This window comes from Heptranchias perlo, chromosome 16, assembly GCF_035084215.1.
Source record: "Heptranchias perlo isolate sHepPer1 chromosome 16, sHepPer1.hap1, whole genome shotgun sequence".
Taxonomy (NCBI): Eukaryota; Metazoa; Chordata; class Chondrichthyes; order Hexanchiformes; family Hexanchidae; genus Heptranchias; species Heptranchias perlo.
The window spans coordinates 50,702,650-50,724,453 of NC_090340.1; the positions used below are offsets into that span (position 1 = coordinate 50,702,650).

At 42.9% G+C, this 21,804-nt stretch overlaps 1 protein-coding gene across 3 annotated transcripts in view; it reads left to right on the plus strand.

Annotated features, from left to right (window-relative positions):
• The first annotated feature begins 5,333 nt into the window (after positions 1-5,333).
• si:dkey-246g23.2 (solute carrier family 66 member 2) overlaps positions 5,334-21,804 on the plus strand; it is a 68,791-nt gene continuing 52,320 nt past the window's right edge. The window contains exons 1-3 of one of the 3 annotated variants that reach the window (XM_067998107.1): positions 5,334-5,422; positions 6,256-6,697; positions 14,701-14,834. In XM_067998107.1, the coding sequence (XP_067854208.1) occupies positions 6,471-6,697; positions 14,701-14,834 (361 nt within the window). In that variant the 5' untranslated portion in view covers positions 5,334-5,422; positions 6,256-6,470. Of the gene's footprint in view, positions 5,423-5,599; positions 6,040-6,255; positions 6,698-14,700; positions 14,835-21,804 lie in introns of those variants that run through there. The other 2 variants (XM_067998106.1, XM_067998108.1) reach the window with 2 other exon arrangements.

Consider the following 21,804-nt stretch of genomic DNA (forward strand, 5'->3'; position numbering starts at 1 on the left):
AAGCAACATACTATAGACAGAGCTAAGCGATTCCACAACCAACGGATCAGATCAAAGCTCTGCAGTCCTGCCACATCCAGTCATGAAGGTGGTGGACAATTAAACAACTAACGGGAGGAGGAGGCTCTGAAAACATCCCCATCCTCAATGATGGCGGAGTCCAGCACATGAGTGCAAAAGACAAGGCTGAAGGGTTTGCAACCATCTTCAGCCAGAAGTGCCGCGTGGATGATCCATCTTGGCCTCCTCGTGATATCCCCACCATCACAGAAGCCAGTCTTCAGCCAATTCAATTCACTCCACGTGATATTAAGAAACAGCTGAGTGCACTGGATACTGCAAAAGCTATGGGCCCCAACAACATCCCGGCTGTAGTGCTGAAGATTGTTCCTCAGGACAATGTCCTAGGCCCAACCATCTTCAGCTGCTTCATCAGTGACCTTCCCTCCATCATAAGGTCAGAAATGGGGATGTTCACTGATGATTGCACAGTGTTCAGTTACATTCGCAACCCCTCAAGTAATGAAGCAGCCTGAGCCCGCATGCAGCAACACCTGGACAACATCCAGGCTTGGGATGATAAGTGGCAAGTAACATTCGCGCCAGACAAGTGCCAGGCAATGACCATCTCCAACAAGAGAGAGTCTAACCACCTCCCCTGGACATTCAACAGCATTACCATCGCCGAATCCCCCACCATCAACATCCTGGGGGTCACCATTGACCAGAAAATTAACTGGACCAGCCATATAAATACTGTGGCTACAAGAGCAGGTCAGAGGCCGGGTATTCTGCGGCGAGTGACCCACTTCCTGACTCCCCAAAGCCTTTCCACCATCTACAAGGCACAGGTTAGGAGTGTGATGGAATACTCTCCACTTGCCTGGATGAGTGCAGCTCCAACAACACTCAAGAAGCTCGACACCATCCAGGACAAAGCAGCCCGCTTGATTGGCACCCCAACCACCACCCTAAACATTCATTCCCTTCACCAACAGCGCACAGTGGCTGCAGTGTGTACCATCCACAGGAGGCACTGCAGCAACTCGCCAAGGCTTCTTCAACAGCATCTCCCAAACTCATGACCTCTACCACCTAGAAGGACAAGAGCAGCAGGCACATGGGAACAACACCACCTGCACGTTCCCCTCCAAGTCACAATCATCCTGACTTGGAAATATATCGCCGTTCCTTCATCGTCGCTGGGTCAAAATCCTGGAACTCCCTTCCTAACAGCGCTGTGGGAGAACCTTCACCATAGGGACTGCAGTGGTTCAAGAAGGCGGCTCACCACCACCTTCTCAAGGGCAATTAGGGATGGGCAATAAATGCTGGTCTTGTCAACGACACCCACATCCCATGAATGAATTAAAAAAAAGTCAGGGCCGAGTGCCACTTTCAACGCCCAGATGGCAGTGGCCGCAAGCCAGACATGGCGCAAGGACATCCGTGCGGCCAGTGTCCCCGGCGCCACACACAGGGAGCAAGTGCTTCAGGTTGGGCAAGGAACAGTTAAACAAAATGCAAAATATCGAGCTTGTTCTCAGGTTGAACAGCCCTCCTCCACCTGGCTGAACTTGTTCTCACAGTGAACAACCCTCCTCCACCTAGCCAAATTTGTTCTCCAATTGAACAATGTGTCCACCCAGTACATAATTGAACCCAGGCAGTGAAGAGGATGAAAGCAGATGGGGGAATGGTGATGGGAATGGGCAAAGGCAAAGAAGGGGTTAGAGGAAAGAGGTGACAGGGAAGGGAATGGGGCTGAGGACAGGAATAGCAAAGGGTGAGAAGCTAGCAAACTCTTGGTGCAGGAAGGAAGGAATCCTTTAAAGTGATTAGTAAATCATCATCAACAACAATTTGCATTTATATAGCACATTTAACATAGTAAAACGTCCCAAGGCGCTTCTCAGGAGCATTCTCAAACAAAATTTGACACCAAGCCACATAAGCTTGGCCAAAGAGGTAGGTTTTAAGGAGCTCTTAAAGGAGGAGAGAGGTAGAGAGGTGGAGTGGTTTAGGGAGGGAATTCCAAAGCTTAGGAGCTAGGCAGCTGAAGGCATGACTGCCACTGGTGGTGTGATAAAAATCAGGGATGCACAGGCAGCCGGAATTGGAGGAGGACAGAAATCTCAGAGGGTTTTAGGGCTGGAGGAGGCACAGAAATAAGGAGGGGCGAGGCCATGGAGGGATTTAAAAACAAGGGTGAGAATTTGAAAATTGAGGTGTTGCCAGACCGGGAGCCAATGTAGGTCAGCGAGCACAGTGGTGATGGGTGAACAGGACTTGATGCAAATTAGGATATGAGCAGCAGGGTTTTTGGATGAGCTCAAGTTTATGGAGGGTGGTAGATGGGGGGGGGGGGGCAGCCAGGAGAGCATTGGAATAGTCAAGTGTAGACGTAACAAAGGCATGGGTGAGGGTTTTAACAGTAGATGAGATGAGGCATTGGCAGAGACGGGCGATGTTATGGAGGTGAATGTAGACGGTCTTGGTGATGGAGTGGACTATGTGGTTGGAAGCTCATCTCAGGGTCAAATAGGACACCAAGGTTGCAAACAATCTGGTTCAGCCTCTGACAGTGGCCTGGGAGAGGGATGGAGTTGGTAGCTAAGGAATGGAGTTTGTGGCAGGGACCAAATACAATGGAGTTTGTGGCAGGGACCAAATACAATGGCTTCGGTCTTCCCAATATTTAGTTGGAGGAAATTTCTGCTCATCCAGTGCTGGATGTCGGACAAGCAGTGTGACAAATCAGAGATGGCGGAGGGGTCAAGAGAGATGGGGTAGAGCTGGGTATCGTCAGCGTACATGTGGAACCTGACATTTTGTTCAATGACAATGAGTAACAATGAGTTCTCACTAGAAGAACAATAGGGAAGCTAAACTATTTTTTTCACACAGAAAGTCAGTAGGACATGGAAAGCTTTACCACAAATATTGCAAAACCATTTAAAATAAAACTGAATCAATATCTGAAATGAAGGAACATAAAAAGGGCAGGGAGCTGGGATTAAGAGTAGATATCTCCAATTGAAGAGCTAGTACCAGTGGGCTGAATGGTCTCCCACAGTGGAGGAGGGGGGGAAGAAAAAAACAAATATTGTTTCTTTTTCTGTTCATCCGTTTAGGGAGATAGAATGTTAATCATAATTTTAAAGTTAAAAGAAACTCCTGCATAAGGCCATTGAATCGTATAACTCATTATACCACAGTTTCTTTTCTTTTATCAGTTACTTTCCCTCTATTTTTTTCCAACGGTCCTATGCCATTCAACTTCCCCAAAGGGGACAAAAGGCTGCTCCTTGCCAGTGCTGCTCCGTATCCTGCTGCTTGGAGGTGTGTGGTATTGGGTTGATGTTGGAGTAGCTGTATTAAATGTAACCTTCCTACAGTAACACAGCTAAAGATTCTTCAAATATTATTATTGAAGTGAGATTTAAAATACTGCACAAAAGTGGTTGTTCTAATCTGTGACTCCTGCACTTCATTCCTGAAATTTTATTAAGTAGGAGCATCAATGCTAAATTTTATACCAGGTGGAGGTTATTTAGGACTGGTGTTGAATGTTATTGTATTCAATCCAGACTTGATAATTTTGTGCGACCAGTAGGGTATGTGTTATCACAAATAGTTACAATTCAATAGACAATATCAGTAGCTTTGTGTCCTATATATGTGTAAAATGGTCGGCATTTAACAAAAATGACCAAGGAGAATAAAGACAAAGTTACCCTTTGAAGTAGTATTTCAAGGTTACTGATCCTAATTGTAAACCTATTCTTGCAACAGCAATTTCCATCGTTCAGTTCTATGAACGACATGGTCACCTGCTTAAAGCAGCATCAAAACAAAATGGTTTCCTTGAAAATCTTACAAGTTGCTTAGTGGCAATAAATGAATTTCATTACAACTGTTCCAGAGACTAAAGTTTTTAGTTTAATCATGTACAACTTCAGCTCTATCAAGTCTTAAAGAAGAACAATATATTTGCTTGTGTACCATTCCAATCTAATAATTAGAAAATAGAAAATGGATTTTTTTTTCAAGTTCCTCTGAATTTTACATTAGAACGTTTAGGTTTTTTCTGCTTTTAAACGGGAACGATTTGGGAAATTAACTTTCCTGCAGCAAATTAATTCAAATAAATGCATATCGGAGGCCATGCGCTATTAGAACTTGTTCCTTCAATGTTTAGCTATTTCCTAAGCTGTCCTTTTTACCATCAGAAGTTCTGTTATAAGCTCTCACTGAGTCAGTAAACCATTCAGTCAGCAGAATCAACATTTGCGAGCTTACACCGGCTTTCCCAGTACCACGTGATAGTCTTAACATATTTTGCACAGCATGTGATATGTGAAGGGCAGTAAACAAAGTCAATTCTACTCGCAACGAGTGTTCATCAAAAGGGTGATGGCAAAAATTCACCACACGTTAAAGTTTACCAAAACATTCCCATTGATAAGACAAAGATTTTCATGTGGACCCCAACTTCACGCAAGAATGTACATTGGTTAATTTAATACCCATAGAATCATTTGCCTATTGATTCTTTGCAGTGCACTTCCGGCATGTGCATTTTGATAGTTATGTCACAAAGTCTGTGATACTGCTGTCGCATGCTTTTAGTACAGGATGTGAGAACAGTTATCACTCGCTTCTGGATATTATAATTTGCAGTTTTAGGAGAGGGAGAATACTTAAGCGATCCGGTCGGCCCGAAACGTACTCCCACTTATATACTGCAAATTACTGAAACCAAATCGATTTATAATCGATTGGAATGTATCACAATTCACAAACCCAGTGTGCAGTTGTGAAAGTCTGATTTCCTGCTATTTTAAGCGCGGCTGTTGGATATATTTCTTTTTATAACCTGAAACGTTCTGATTCCATAACCGAAAGTCCTCCTGAACTGGCTTAGCGGTGCTATCTCCTGTTAGTGATCGTTTTGGAAAAGGAAGATCTAATTTTAACCCAAACAATTGTGCTTGTTTGTGACTTAATATTAGCCATGTTTTACTGACATCGGGAAGCTTGGGTTTATTAACCCAGAAAATGCTGTAATTACACAGCAGGTCAGTTAGCATCCGCGAAGAGAGAAGCTGTGCATGTTTTACAGTGCAAAAAAAATAATACGTATAATTGCACCGGATTTTGTAGTCAACTGTCAATTTACACGACAAACTTAACACATTTATAACTAGACGGGTGGGGGAGGGGTTTTCCAGCACTAGCTTTAAGTACCATTTTGACTGAGTTTTTGAGCACTATAATTCTACAGGAACACGATACATTCCAATAGTTTTTTTCTCTAACTGTTCCCGGACTGAAACTTAATAGCCATTGACGTGACGGGAAACAGAACATATTGAAAGGCAACAAGAAGGATCCAGTACGCCCATCTTTGGTTTATATGGTGAATACTTCATCGTTACTTTACGCTTTTTCTATAGATCTATATATACTATATCCACATATATGTATCTCTCTCTCTCTGTACACACCACACACACAAGGTCTTGTTAACTGTTACATTCTAACTGGCTTCCTATCTATCACACCAACGAAGTACGGTTTGACCTGTTATTAACTGCAGAGAAATCGTAACCACGACAGTACGCACTAGCTCTTCGATCTCTAATACAAAAGCTGTAGTGCAAGTGGATTCTGCATCGCGCTTGACGTAGTTCACCTCATTCAACAAAAGTTAAGAAAATATATGTAAATTATGACTAGAAAGTGAAAGGGCCCGGAGTCTGCGTGTCTCTGCATATTGAGTTGCTACTTTATGGTTCGCAGAAAGACTTGGAGCAGATATTCAGGGTTGACAGCAGTACAGTAACCACGAAAAGGTTGCTAGCAGCATTGTATTTTTATCCTGCAGGAAGTGCAGTCTTTAGATGGCATGCGGCTGAAATAGTTTCCGGGATACGTCCTAGCATGCGAAGGTAAGCCTGGAACCATAGTCTAGCATTTACTGATGTTGTAAACGGGTAAGGATCGGGAAGGTCCGCTTCGTCAATGCAGTTAAAGGTAGGGTGGAGAGTTCTGCAAGCGTACGTAATGTAAGACTTCGGAAATATTAATAATCCCCCAACCCGAACGCATAACTGCAACAAAAAACATCGCAGCACGGTGGTAGATCATTTTAAAGTAAAACCAATGTAAAATAAAACAATAGGAACGGAAAGTATTTAACAAATAACGTTGCAATTTTTTAATTTCCTGTTGTTTCTACCCACGGAACAGGAAGAAGTACAAAAGCTGCGTCGAAGCACAGAAACTTCCTGATACAGCGGTTTAAAAGGAGTTTCAGTCAACTTGACATCATGACATTACCCTGCCCATCCATGCTGGGATGAAGAATTATAATTGTGGTTTGCTCAATATATAGCAAATATTTTATAGTTTATTTGAAGTCAGCAACTTGGCAGTGCCACTCCCTCTTGCAGTATTTTTTTTTGATGGTCCTGATGGCTGAGGCAGATGCACAGAGTTTCCTCTCTGAGCTGCATTCGGATGTTGCCTGGTCCTTCCTGTCCTGGATTGCGTCCTTCCTGATTGTCTTCGGGGGCGTGGCTCCCTACATCCCGCAGTACCGCGAGATCCAAAAGAGTGGCAACGCCGAGGGCTTCTCTACCCACGTGTGCCTGGTGATGCTGGTGGCCAACATCCTACGTGGCTTCTTTTGGTGAGTGTTTGGTCAGTGCGCTCAGAGAAATCGGACTCGATGGGCCGAATGGCCTCCTTCCGTGCTGTGACCTTGCTATGATTCTATGCTGGAAGCTTTTCTGCACAGCACAATTTCAAAGCTTTCCTTTCAAATAGTTACATTGGTCCCACTGTAGCTTTTCCTTATGCGGAGCTGTCTACATGGGTGGAATGTTAGGAGCGAGTCTTAGGGTCATAAAGGATAAGACAGATCACAAAATAGATACACATGAGGAAGGCCATTCGGGACACTTTAACTCAACCATCTAGAAAAAACTATAAATGATTAACCTTAAATGATTCCAGGTTTTTGGCTCTACTACCCTATCCAGAAGGCTGTTCCAAATGTCAATCACTCTGAATGAAGAAGCACTTACTGACATTGCTACTAAATTTACCTCTCACCATTTGCACCTGTTCAATTTCCATGGTATACCTTGAAGTCATGCTCCAGATTTATCTTATCTGTTCAATTTAATATCATATGCAACTCTCTCAGTTGCCTGCTTTCAAGGCTTAAGATCCCAAGTTCCTCCTCTTAATTCGTGCCTCTTTTTGTACTGCCTCTGGATTAAACACTTGGAACTATACTTATATTTTGAAATGTTAGTTATGTCAAAAAAAGGTTATACTTTTAGGCTGAATTTATACTGCATTATTCGGGAATACAAACTAGTGGAGAGGTCTCACACTTTGTGGTTTTAATGTGCTTGGCAGTCTACCGAGTTATACTGCCACTTTTGTGTTATACTAAAGTTGTATTATAAATCCAGAGTCAGGGCCCAGCCTGACTCCAGGGAGAAGCAGTGTGAGACTCCCTGGGGGAGGCAGTCCCACTGTTAAACTAGAGTGTTACTCCAGTAAAAGGTTGAACTATATTTTTTTGTTCAAAGTGCTCAGGGAGCCCCTTGGACTGCTTTGACACTTTTTAAACCTACTTCCAGTTAATTTAAATGTTTATATAGTGTAGATATTGCTGTGTGCACTCTAAACATTTAAACATTAACTGCTGGTGAGGAGCTCTATGCATGCACAGAGCACTCTCTTGGGCAGGAGACCAGCCAGGCGGTACAAACGGGATACTGCTGTCTGAAACCAATAATGCAGCCACCAATCTCAAAAATACAATGTGAGATTTGATAGTTCAGCCCTAAATTGGAACTTAACTACACACACAAGAAAATAACTACACTGGAACCTAATTCTATCAATCTATTATTAAACGGTTGCATTATTTGTGAAAAAATACAGAGAATGCTTTTTTTTTATTTGTTCATGGGATGGGGGCGTTGCTGGCAAGGCCAGCCCATCCCTAATTGCCCTTGAGAAGATGGTGGTGAGCCGCCTTCTTGAACCGCTGCAGCCCGTGTGGTGAAGGTTCTCCCACAGTGCTGTTAGGTAGGGAGTTCCAGGATTTTGACCCAGCGACGATGAAGGAACGGCGATATATTTCCAAGTCAGGATGGTGTGTGACTTGGAGGGGAATGTGCAGGTGGTGTTGTTCCCATGTGCCTGCTGCCCTTGTCCTTCTAGGTGGTAGAGGTCGTGGGTTTGGGAGGTGCTGTCAAAGAAGCCTTGGCGAGTTGCTGCATTGCATCCTGTGGATGGTACACACTGCAGCCACAGTGCACGGTGGTGAAGGGAGTGAATGTTTAGGGTGGTGGACGGGGTGCCAATCAAGCGGGCTGCTTTGTCTTGGATGGTGTCGAGCTTCTTGAGTTTTGTTGGAGCTGTACTCATCCAGGCAAGTGGAGAGTATTCCATCGCACTCCTGACTTGTAACTTGTAGATGGTGGAAAGGCTTTGGGGAGTCAGGAGGTGAGTCGCTCGCCACAGAATACCCAGCCTCTGACCTGCTCTTGTAGCCACAGTATTTATGTGGCTGGTCCAGTTAAGTTTCTGGTCAATGGTGACCAGATGGTGGGGGATTCGGCGATGGTAATGCCGTTGAATGTCAAGGGGAGGTGGTTAGACTCTCTCTTGTTGGAGATGGACATTGCCTGGCACTTGTCTGGCACGAATGTTACTTGTCACTTATGAGCCCAAGCCTGGATGTTGTCCAGGTCTTGCTGCATGCGGCATGGACTGCTTCATTATCTGAGGGGTTGCGAATGGAACTGAACACTGTGCAATCATCAGCGAACATCCCCATTTCTGACGTTATGATGGAGGGAAGGTCATTGATGAAGCAGCTGAAGATGGTTGGGCCTAGGACACTGCCCTGAGGAACTCCTGCAGAAATGTCCTGGGGCTGAGATGATTGGCCCCCAACAACCAACCACTACCATCTTCCTTTGTGCTCGGTATGACTCCAGCCACTGGAGAGTTTTCCCCCTAATTCCCATTGACTTCAATTTTACCAGGGGTCCTTGGTGCCACACTCAGTCAAATGCTGCCTTGATGTCAAGGGCAGTCACTCTCACCTCACCTCTGGAATTCAGCTCTTTTGTCCATGTTTGGACCAAGGCTGTAATGAGGTCTGGAGCCAAGTGGTCCTGGCGGAACCCAAACTGAGCATTGGTGAGCAGGTTATTGGTGAGTAAGTGCCGCTTGATAGCACTGTCGATGACACCTTCCATCACTTTGCTGATGATTGAGAGTAGACTGATGGGGCAGTAATTAGCCTGATTGGATTTGTCCTGCTTTTTGTGTACAGGACATACCTGGGCAATTTTCCACATTGTCAGGTAGATGCCAGTGTTTTAGCTGTACTGGAACAGTTTGGCTAGCTGCTCGGCTAGTTCTGGAGCGGAAGTCTTTAGCACTACAGCCGGGATGTTGTCGGGCCCCATAGCCATTTCTGTATCCAGTGCACTCAGCCGTTTCTTGATATCACGTGTAGTGAATCGAATTGGCTGAAGACTGGCTTCTGTGATGGTGGGGATATCGGGAGGAGGCCGAGATGGATCATCCACTCAGCACTTTTTGCTGAAGATGGTTGTACACGCTTCAGCTTTGTCTTTTGCACTGACGTGCTGGACTCTGCCATCATTGAGGATGGGGATGTTTACAAAGCCTCCTCCTCCCGTTAGTTGTTTAACTGTCCACCACCATTTGCAACTTAGAAACATAGGAACAGGAGTAGGCCATTCAGCCCCTCGTGCCTGCTCCACCATTTGATAAGATCATGGCTGATCTGTGATCTCACTTCATATACCCGCCTTTGGCCCAGATCCCTTAATTCCTTTGGTTGCCTAAAAGCTATCTGTCTCAGATTTAAATTTAGCAATTGAGCTAGTATCAATTGCCATTTGCGGAAGAGAGTTCCAAACTTCTACCACCTTTTGTGTCTAGAAATGTTTTCTAATCTCGCTCCTGAAAGGTCTGGCTCTATTTTTTAGACTGTGCCCCTTACTCCTAGGATCCCCAACCAGCGGAAATAGTTTCTCTCTATCCACCCTATCCGTTCCCCTTAATATCTTATAAACTTCGATCAGATCACCCCTTAACCTTCGAAACTCCAGAGAATACAACCCCAATTTGTGTAATCTCTCCTCGTAACTTAACCCTTGAAGTCCAGGTATCATTCTAGTAAACCTACGCTGCACTCCCTCCAAAGCCAATATGTCCTTCCGAAGGTGCGGTGCCCAGAACTGCTCACAGTACTCCAGGTGCCGTCTAACCAGGGTTTTGTATAGCTGCAGCATAACTTCTGCCCCCTTGTGCTCCAGTCCTCTAGATATAAAGGCCATCATTCCATTAGCCTTATTGATTATTTTTTGCACCTGTTCATGACACTTCAATGATCTATGTACCTGAACCCCTCGGTCCCTTTGGACATCCACTGTTTTTAACTTTTTACCATTTAGAAACTACCCTGTTCTATCCTTTTTTGATCCAAAGTGGATGACCTCACATTTGCCTACATTGAATTCCATTTTCCACAGTTTTGCCCATTCACCTAATCTATCAATATCACTTTGTAATTTTATGTTTTCATCTACACTGCTTACAATGCCACCAATCTTTGTGTCATCGGCAAACATAGATGTGAGACTTTCTATGCATTCATCTAAGTCGTTAATAAATATTGTGAATAATTGAGGCCCCAAGACAGATCCCTACGGGACTCCACTAGTCACATCCTGCCAATGTGAGTACCTACCCATTATCCCTACTCTCTGTCGCCTTTCGCTCAGCCAACTTCCTAACCAAGTCCGTACTTTTCCCTCGATTCCATGGGCTTCTATCTTGGCTAACAGTCCCTTATTTGGGACCTTATCAAATGCCTTCTGGAAGTCCATATAAATAACATCCATTGACATTCCCTTGTCCACTACTTAAAAAAATTCAATCAGGTTTGTCAGGCACGACCTACCTTTCACAAATCCATGCTGGCTCTCTCTGATTAGCTGAAATTTCTCGAGGTGTTCAGTCAACCTATCCTTAATTATAGACTCTAGCATTTTCCCCACAACAGATGTTAGGCTAACTGGTCTATAATTCCCTGGTTTCCCTCTCTCTCCTTGCTTAAAAAGCAGAGTAACATGTGCAATTTTCCAATCTAGTGGGTTGGTTCCTGAATCTAGAGAACTTTGAAAGATTATAGTTAGGGCATCTGCAATGTGCTTACCTACTTCCTTTAAAACCCTGGGATGGAAACCATCTGGTCCTGGGGATTTGTCACTCTTTAGTGCTATTATTTTCTTCATTACTCTTGCTTTACTTATGATAATTTTATCGAGTCCCCGATTCAATATTAGTTTTCTTAGGATTTCCGGCATGCTATCCTCTTTTTCTACTGTAAATACTGACGCAAAGTAATCGTTCAACATGTCTGCCCTTTCCCCATTGTCAATGACAATATCCCCACTTTCAGTTTTTAAGGGGCCAACACTGCTCCTGACCATCCTCTTTTTCCTAATGTAACTATAAAAGTTCTTCATATTGGTTTTGATATCTCTTGCATGTTTCTTTTCATACTCTCCTTTTGTAGCTCTTACTATCTGTTTTGTGACCCCTTGTTGATCTTTGTATCTTTCCCATTCACCAGGATCTGTGCCATTTTTTGCCTTTTTGTATGCCCTTTCCTTACGTCTTATACTGTCCCTTACCTCTTTAGTTGTCCATGGCTGTTTTTTTCGGCAAGAAGAGTTCTTGCCCCTCAGGGGTATAAACCGATTCTGTATCACGTTAAATGTTTCTTTAAACATTTCCCACTGATCATCAGTCGTTTTACCCATTAACAGATTTGCCCAGTTTACAGTGGACAGTCTCTGTCTCATCCCATTGAAGTCAGCCTTACCCAAGTCTAGAATGTTAGCAGCTGACTCACTTTTTTCCCTTTCAAACACTACATTGAACTCGATCATGTTATGATCATTATTGGATAGATGTTCGCGTACAGTTAAGCCGTTAACTAAATTTGGTTCATTACTCATTACTAAATCTAGTATGGCTTGCCCCCTTGTTGCCTCTAGCATATACTGCTGTAGAAAACTATCCCGGACACACTCAAGAAATTGACTACCTTTCTGACCTTTTCCCAATCTATGTGAAGGTTGAAGTCCCCCATTAAGACCACTATGCCTTTCTTGCACGCTTGTCTAATCTCTGCATTTATACAATCTAGCACTTCAGAGTTGCTGCCAGGGGTCCTATACACAATTCCCATTATAGTCTTAGATCCTTTCCTATTTCTCAACTGGATGTGTCTGGACTGCAGAGCTATGATCTGATCCGTTGGTTGTGGAATCTCTTAGCTCTGTCTATAGCATGATGCTTCTGCTGTTTGGCATTCATGTAGTTCTGTGTTGTTGCTTCACTAGCTTTTAGGTACGCCTGGTGCTGCTCCTGGCATGCTCTTCTACACTCCTTATTGAATCAGGTTTGACAGTATTGGTAGGAGTGGCCACCGCACTGTCCTCATGGAGACAAAGTCCCATCCTTGCACTGAGGACACTATCCAACGATCCCCTGGATTGTTGGTAATGGTAGAGTGAGGTATATGCCAGGCCATGAGGTTACAGATTGTGCTGGAATACAATTCTGCTGCTGCTGATGGCCCACAGCACCTCATGGACGCCCAGTTTTGAGCTGCTAGATCTGTTCTGGAATCTATCCCATTTAGCACGGTGGTAGTGCCACTCAACACGTTGGATCGTGTCCTCAGTGCAAGGATGGGACTTCGTCTCCATGAGGACAGTGCGGTGGCCACTCCTACCAATACTGTCATGGACAGATGCATCTGCGACAGGTAGATTGGTGAGGACAAGGTCAAGTTGTTTTGTTCCCTCACCACCTGCCACAGGCCCAGACTGGCAGCTATGTCCTTCAGGACTCAGCCAGTAGTGGTGCTACCCAGCCACTCTTGGTGATGGACATTGAAGTCTCCCACCCAGAGTACATTCTGTGCCCTTGCTACCCTCTGTGCTTCTCAACATGGAGGAGGACTGATTCATCAGCAGGAGGTTTCCTTGCCTATGTTTGACTTGATGCCTTGAGATTTCATGGGGTCCGGACTCAATGTTGAGGACTCCCAGGGCCACTCCCTCCTGACTGTATATCACTGTACCACCACTTCTGGTGGGTCAGGACATACCCAGGGATGGTGATGGAAGAGTCTGAGGACATTGGCTGAAAGGTATGATTCTGTGAGTATGGCTAGACTAGTCTGTGGGACAACTCTCCCAATTTTGGCACAAGTCCCCAAATGTTAGGGAGGAGGGCTTTGGTTTGCCTTGTCCAGTAGTCCGATGCCGGGTGGTCATTCAGTCATTCTTATTATGATTTTTTTTTAAGCGAGATTGTATAACTAAGTGGCTTGCTCGGCCATCTCAGAGGACAATTAAGAATCAACCACATTGCTATGGGTCTGGACTCATATAGGCCAGGCCAGACCAGGATGGTAGGTTTCCTTCCCTAAGGGGGCATTAGTGAACCAGATGGGTTTTTCTGACAATCCAGTAGTTTCATGGCTACCATTACTGATACTAGTTTTTTTATTTTAAGATTTTATTTAATCAATTTAATTTAAATTCCCCAGTTGCCATGGCGGGATTTGAATTCATGACTCTGGATTACTAGACCAGTAACATAACCACTATGCTACTGTTCCCGGCTTGGGGTGGGGGCAGAGCCAACCATTAAACACCATGTTCACTTTTCATACATAAGTTGATAAAACCAATGAACACTTTTCATAGTTTTCACTTTTTTGTGGGAGGAAGCTTAAAGGAAATATTGCTTTATATTGTTGTGAAAAGGAAGGCAATTATTGGTATTCTTTAAGATATCCCCGTCCCTTCCTTAATCACCACATTTTTTAGAAACCCACATCTTTGTAATAACAAAGTTTGTGTATTATACATTTTAGGGATCAGTTATGGGATAACCGTATTGTGTTATTATTTAATCTGCCAGAGAATGAAGAAAAATGTTTTTCTAACTCTTGTTGCTGTACTTTTTTTAAAACTTGGACATAGTTATTTGAAAGGAATAAATAGCATAGCAGCCTGTTATGTTATCAATGCTTTAAAAAACATTTTACTTTCTGACCATTTTTTTCCAATCTCCTCTCCTGAAAGTTTTGACTCCTTGCTGGAGATTGGTTTGCATGGTGCTGATTGACGTCCAATATTTGTCCGAGAGATCGTTATTAATGTGCAAGCTTCAACAGTAAGTGCCAGTATGCTATTCGACCACAGGGAGTATCCTGGCTGAGCCCGATTGCACTCCGCTGATGTCCAGATGGCACTTTAAATAGGGGTAATGGAACAGCAATCAGGAGCCTGGTTGTTTTTTCCTTATTTACCCCAAGGGGTCTTGAGGCCAGTTGTTGCACCCGAGCACTGGTCTTGTTGACGTCAACTAATTCAGCAAAGCTTAGCCTGGGCCCTCTGCCTTTTATGTCTTAGCTACCCACTGGATAAACTAAGGGAGCATATATGTCATAAATGTTTTTGTCATTTTTATGTTTATACCTTCCAAAAAATATTTTGTGATACATACAATTTCAAATGATATCGCTCATTATTTATGCAGGTTTGGAAGACATTTTGAAGTGACCCTCCTGTGGCAGAGCATTGTCATGATAATTACCATGCTGGCCTTGCTGCACTTGTGCTGTACTGTACGGAGATCTTCCCAAATGAGCACCAGTAGACACTTTTTCACAGGTTTGTACTTTCATGTGTTGATAAACATTTCATATATATAGTAATAAATAGTTGGCATTTTAGACTCCAAAGTATAGAAGGTGAAATCATTATCGATGAAGTTGATGAAATGGGGTAAAATGTTCATTTTGTATTTACCTGATTTTGTTGTGAAGTTTGTTCAAGAGTGGAGTTGAAACCTCTCCCCTTTTTAGAATTGCATTGTATAGTTTGGTGACAACAAAAAAGATTTGTACCAAAGCTAGAATTTAAGAGAGAAAACAAGGAAATCCTCCCCGGTGGCCAGGTATAAAAGAGCAGTGCAGAGAGAGAGCAGCCCAGAGAAAGCCCGGGAATTCTCCCCGCCCCCCCCCCACCCGCCCCGGCCGGGTATAAAGGAGCAGCAGAGAGACAGCAGGCCAGAGAAAGCGCCGGAATCCCCCCCAGTGGCCCGGTATAAAGGAGCAGCGGAGAGAAAGCGGGCGAATTTACCCCCCTGCACAGTGCCTGGTATAAAGGAGCAGTGGAGGCGGTGAGTCTGAAACAGAGAGAAGAAAAAATCAACAAATGATGTCACAAAATAAGGTGGAGCAGCGAGAGTAAGTTACAGATAAATATTGTTTTAGTGTGTTAGTGGTTAGTGTTAAGTTAGTGTAAGTATAGTTTATTGGTTAAGTATTGGTGGTTAATATAAGTGGCTGCAGGGGAGTGGTTTAAACTGGGAACCTAAAACTTGCTGATAATTATTAATTTAATAACTTAAGCTAGATAAATTAATTAGTTTAAAAATAGTAACTAAAAATAAACCAAGTGAAGCAATTACATAAAAACTTTAATTAACTAAATACATAAAACAAGGTTAGATAGGGCTGGCAGTGCAGGTGGTGTGCTGAAACTGCAGCATTTGGGAGTTTGTGGAGAGCAGCATGATCCCAGGCAACCACATCTGCAATAAGTGTCTGTAACTTGAGAAACTTTGGCTCAGAGTTGTTGAGCTAGAGTCTGAGGTGCAGACATTGCGATGCATCAGGGAGGGGGAGAGTTACCTGGACACTTTGTCCCAGGAGGCAGTCACACCCCTTAGCTTAGGTAGTGGTTTATATTTGGTTAGTGGTCAAGGACAGGAGGATGTGACTGCGAGTCAGGCAGGTAAGGGGACCCCAGATGCAGTGATGGAGGAGCCTAAGCCTTTGCCCTTGTCCAACAGGTACGAGCTCTTGCTACCTGTGTGGATGAGAACAAAGGCTTCAGGGAGGATGAGCAAATTGACCATGGTACCGTGGTGTAGGAGGCCATTCAAGTGGGGGGAGCGAAAAGGAATGTGGTAATATTAGGTGATAGTGTAGTGAGGGAGATAGATACTATTCTCTGCAGCCACGACTGGGTGTCCCGAAGGCTGTGTTGCCTGCTCGGTGCCAGGGTTATGAACATCTCCTCGTGGCTGGAGAAGGACTTGAAGCAGGAGAGGAGGATCCAGTTGTCGTAGTCCAAGTAGGGACCAACGACATAGGTAGAACTAGGAATGAGGTTCTGCTGAGGGAGTTTGAGGAGCTAGGGTCCAAATTAAAAAGCAGAACCTCAAAGGTAATAATCTCTGAATTACTACCTGAGCCACGCGCAAATTGGCATAGGGACAAACAGATTAGATGGTTAAATACGTGGCTGAAAGAATGGTGTGGGAAGCAGGGGTTTCAATTCAAGGGGCACAGGCACCAGTACTGGGGAAAGAGGGAGCTGTTCCGTTGGGATGGGCTCCACTTAAACCAGGCTGGGACCAGTGTCCTGGCAAATCGAATAACTAGGGTGGTAGATAGGGCTTTAAACTAATAAAGTGGGGGGGAGGGTTCAGGTAAGGGTAAATTTATAAGTTTAAAGAGAAAAGTCAAGGCTGTAGAGCAGAGTCGCAATGTAGGTAAAACCAAGCAGAGTGTGTCAGGAAGGGACAGAGAGTTTAACAAAGGTAATAGGGCATTAGTGACTAAGGTCACATCAGGGAAAAAAAGTAAAATGTTAAAATTAAAGGCACTGTATCTGAATGAACCAAGCATCCGTAACAAGATAGATGAATTAAAGGCACAAATAGAGATAAATGGGTTTGATCTAGTAGCCATTACTGAGACATGGTTGTAGGGTGACCAAGGTTGGGAACTAAATATTCCAGGGTACTTGACTTTTCGAAAAGATAGGCAAAATGAAAAAGGAGGGGTAGCCCTGATAATAAAGGATGAGATAAAGGCAGTAGTGAGAAAGGATCTTAGCTCAGAAAATCAGGATGTAGAATCAGTGTGGGTGAAGCTAAGAAATAACAAGCGGCAGAAAACACTGGTGGGAGTAGTTTACAGGCCCCCTAACAGTAGTTATAAATGGACATAACTATATAAATCAGGAAATTAAAGGAGCATGTAACAAGGGTAATGCAATAATTGTGGGGGACTTTAATCTTCATGTAGACTGGGCAAATCAAATTGGCAAAAGTAGTTTTGGAGGACAAGTTCATTGGAATGCATTCGAGACGGTCTACTAGAACAATATGTCAAGGAACTAACTAGGGAACTGGCTATTTTAGATCTAGTATTGTGTAATGAGACTGGGTTAATTAGTAATCTTATAGTTAAGGATCCTCTGGGACAGATTGATTATAATATGATAGAATTTCATATTGAGTTTGAGAGTGATGTAGTAAGTCCGAAACTAGGGTCTTAAATTTAAATGTAAGTATGATGGGCGAGTTGGCTACGGTAGATTGGGAAATTAGATTAAAAGATATGATGGTAGATAAGCAATGGCGAACATTTAAAGAAATAATTCATAATTCTCAACAAATATACATTCCCTTGAGGAATAAAAACTCCACGGGAAAAGTAATCCAACCGTGGCTAACTGGGGAAGTTAAGGATAGTATTAGATTAAAAGAAGATGCTTACAATGTTGCCAAAAAGGGTAGTAAGCCTGAGGATTGGGAGGATTTTACAAATCAGCAAAGGATGACTAAGAAATTGATAAAGAGGGAGAAAATTGAATATGAGAGTAAACTAGCAAGAAATATAAAAACAGATTGTAAGAGTTTTTACAAGTATGTAAAAAGGAAGAGATTAGCAAAAGTAAATGTGGGTCCCTTAGAGGAAGAGACAAGAGAAATTATAATGGGGAATAAGGAAATGGCAGAGATATTAAACAAATATTTTGTATCTGTCTTCAAAGTAGAAGACAAAAAACCTACCGGAAATAGTGGGGAACCAAGGGTCTAATGAGAGTGTGGAACTTAAAGTAATTAAGATTAGTAAATAAAAAGTATTGCAGAAATTAATGGGACTAAAAGCCAACAAATCCCTTGGACCTGATGGCCTACATCCTAGGGTTTAAAAGAGGTGGCTGCAGAGATAGTGGATACATTGGTTTTGATCTTCCGTATTTCCCTAGATTCTAGAATGGTCCCCATGGATTGGAAGGTAGTTAACGTAACCCCGCTATTCAAGAAAGGAGGGGAAATGAAAACAGGGAACTATAGGCCAGTTAGCCTGACATCAGTAATAGGGAAAATGCTAGAATCTATTACTAAAGACGTAGTAACGGGCCACTTAGAAAATCATAATATGATTAGGCAGAGTCAACACGGTTTTATGAAAAGGAAATCATGTTTGACAAATCTGTTCGAGTTTTTTTAGGGTGTAACTAGCAGGGTAGATAAGGGGGAACCAGTGTATGTAGTATATTTGGATTTTCAAAAGGCATTCGATAAGGTGCCTCACAAAAGGTTGTTACGCAAAATTAGGGCTCATGGGATTGGGTGTAATATATTAGCTTGGATTGAGAATTGGTTAACAGACAGAAAACAGAGTAGGAATAAACGGGTCATTTTTGGGTTGGCAGGTTGTAACTAGTTGGGTGCCGCAAGGATCAGTGCTTGGGCCTCAGCTGTTTACAACATGCATCAATGACTTAGATGATGCGACCAAGTGTAATGTATCCAAGTTTCCTGATGATACAAAGCTAGGTGGGAAAATAAGCTATGAGGAGAACACAAAGAATCTGCAAAGGGATATAGACAGGTTAAGTGAGTGGGCAAGAAGGTGGCAAATGAAGTATAACATGGGGAACTGTGAAAGTATCCACTTTGGTAGGAGGAATAGAAAAGCTGAATATTTTTTAATAAATGAGAGACTAAGAATGCTGGTATTGAGAGGGATTTGGGTGTCCTTGTACACAAATCACAGAAAGTTAGCATGCAGGTATAGCAAGCAATTAGGAAGGAATGGTGTGTTAGCCTTTATTGCAAGGGGGTTGGAGTATAAGAGTAAGAAGGTCTTGCTGCAATCATATAGAGCTCTGGTGAGACCACAGCTGGAGTACTGTGTACAGCTTTGGTCTCCTTACCTAAGGAAGGAAATACTTGCGATGAAGGCGGCGCAAAGAAGGTTCGCCAGATTGATTCCTGGGATGAGAGGGTTGCCCTTTGAGGAAAGATTGAGTAGAATGGGCCTATATTCTCTGGAATTTAGAAGAATGAGAAGTGATCTCATTGAAACATATTAAATTCTTAGAGGGCTTGACAGGGTAGATGCTGAGAGGCTGTTTTCCCTGGCTGGTGGGTCTAGATCTAGGGGCCATAGTCTCAAGATAAGAGGTCGGCCATTTAGGACTGAGATGAGGAAAAATGTCTTCACTCAGAGGGTTGTGAATCTTTGGAATTCTCCAGCCCAGGGGGCTGTGGATACTCAGTCATTGAGTATAGTTCAGACTGAGATCGATAGATTTTTGGACACTAAGGGAACCAATGGCATATGCTGATAGGTCGGGAAAGTGGAGTTGAGGTAGAAGATCAGCCATGATCTTATTGAATGGCAGAGCAGGCTCGAGGGGCCGTACGGCCTACTCCTGCTCCTATTTCTTATGTTCTTAAGCTTGAAACTAAGATACAAGACGGGTTATCATAATCCCAGATCTTTGGCATTGTGCATAGAAATCTAGTGCTTCTGCTACCTGATACAGACACGGGAGACAGAACGTGTACACAATTTGTTGAACTTGATTTTAGTTGTTCATGAATGTAGCAAAGCCTGCTTTAGGCAGAAGATCACTTGCATACTATAGTAAAATGGATTGAAGCCAACAGGAACATCCTGCTGCATTAGAAAGATATGAAACTCTTTAATGGCATAAGTAGTGTTTACCAATGGCTTAAAAATGATCATTTATACATGGCAAATGTCTTTCAGTATTTTTAAGTTGCAAGGGGATCCCATAAGAAATTGGAATACTAGTTTGAATGATTTTATAGTAGACTGTGATAACTTGGAATAAGTGGGACAACAGTGACTCTGTCAGTGTTGGTTGAAATGTGGAACAACAACAACTTGCACTTATATAGTGCCTTTACATCAAGTCTACAGCACAGAAACAGGCCATTTGGCCCAGCAGGTCTGTGCTAGCGTTCATGCTCCACACGAGTCTCTTCCCTCCCCACTTCATCTAATTCTATCAGCATACCCTTCTATTCCTTTCTACCTCGTGTGCTTAGTTAGCTTCCCTTTAAATGCATCTATGTTATTTGCCTCAACCATTCCTTGTGGTAGCGCGTTCCACATTCTTACCACATAAAGAAGTTTCTCCCGAATTCCCTATTGGATTTATTAGTGACTATCTTATATTTATGACCTCTAATTTTGAATAAATGGAAGCATTTTCTCTACATCTACCCTATCAAACCCTTTAACTATCTTAAAGACCTCCATCAGATCACCCTTTTAGAGAAAAGAACCCTAGCCTCAGCCATATCCCGTTCAGCCTTTCCTGATAATTATATCCTCTCAGTTCTGGTATCATCCTTGTGAACCTTCTCTGCACCTTCTCCAATGCCTCTATGGCCTTTTTATACTTTGGAGATCAGAACTGTGCACAGTACTCCAAGTGTGGTCCAACCAAGGTTCTATACAGGTTTAACATAACTTCTCTGCTTTTCAATTCTGTTCCTCCAGAAATGAACGCCAGTGCTTGTTTTGCCTTTTTTATGGCCTTATTAACCTGCATTGCTACTTTTAGTGATTTGTGTATCTGTACCTCGAGATCCCTTTGCTCCTCTACCCCATTTAGACTCTTATTATCCAAGCAATATGTGACCACCTTATTCTTCCTACCAAAATGCACCATCTCATACTTTTCTATATTGAAATTCATTTGCTAATTACATGTCCATTCCTCAAGTTTATTAATGTCCTCTTGCATTTTGACGCATTCTTCCTTTGTATTAACCACACCCCCCAATTTGGTGTCGTCCACAAATTTTGAAATTGTACTTCCGATTCCAGAGTCCGAATCGTTAATATAAATTGTGAACAGCAGTGGTCCCAGCACTGTTCCCTGTGGAACGCCACTTCCCATCTTTTGTCAGTCTGAGTAGCTACCCATAACCCCTACTGTCTGTTTTCTGTTTTGTAGCCAGCTTGCTATCCATTCTGCTACCTGTCCCCTGACTCCACATGCTCTGACCTCAGTCATGAGTCTATAATGCGGTACTTTATCCAAAGGCCTTTTGAAAATCCAAACATATTACATCTACTACATTACCCTTGTCTACTCTTTCTGTTACTTCTTCAATGAATTCAATAACGTTGGTCAAGCATGACCTTCCCTTCTGAAATCCGTGCTGACTACTCTATTATATTTTCATTTTCTAGATGTTTTTCTATTAGATCTTTGAGTAAAGATTCCATTATCTTTCCTACCACCGACGTTAAGCTAACTGGTCTAAAGTTCCCTGGACTTGTTCTATCTCTCTTTTTAAATAATAGGAGTCATATTAGCTGTCCGCCAGTCTTCTAGCACTATTCCCTTTTCTAATGAATTTTTATGTATATGTAATAATGCCTCTGCTATCTCTTTCCTAACTTCTTTTAATATGCGCGGATGCAATCCATCTGGACCATGGGTTTTATCCTCCCTAAGTTTGATTTGTTTATCAATTATCTCTCCCCTTTCTACCTTAAATGTCTTT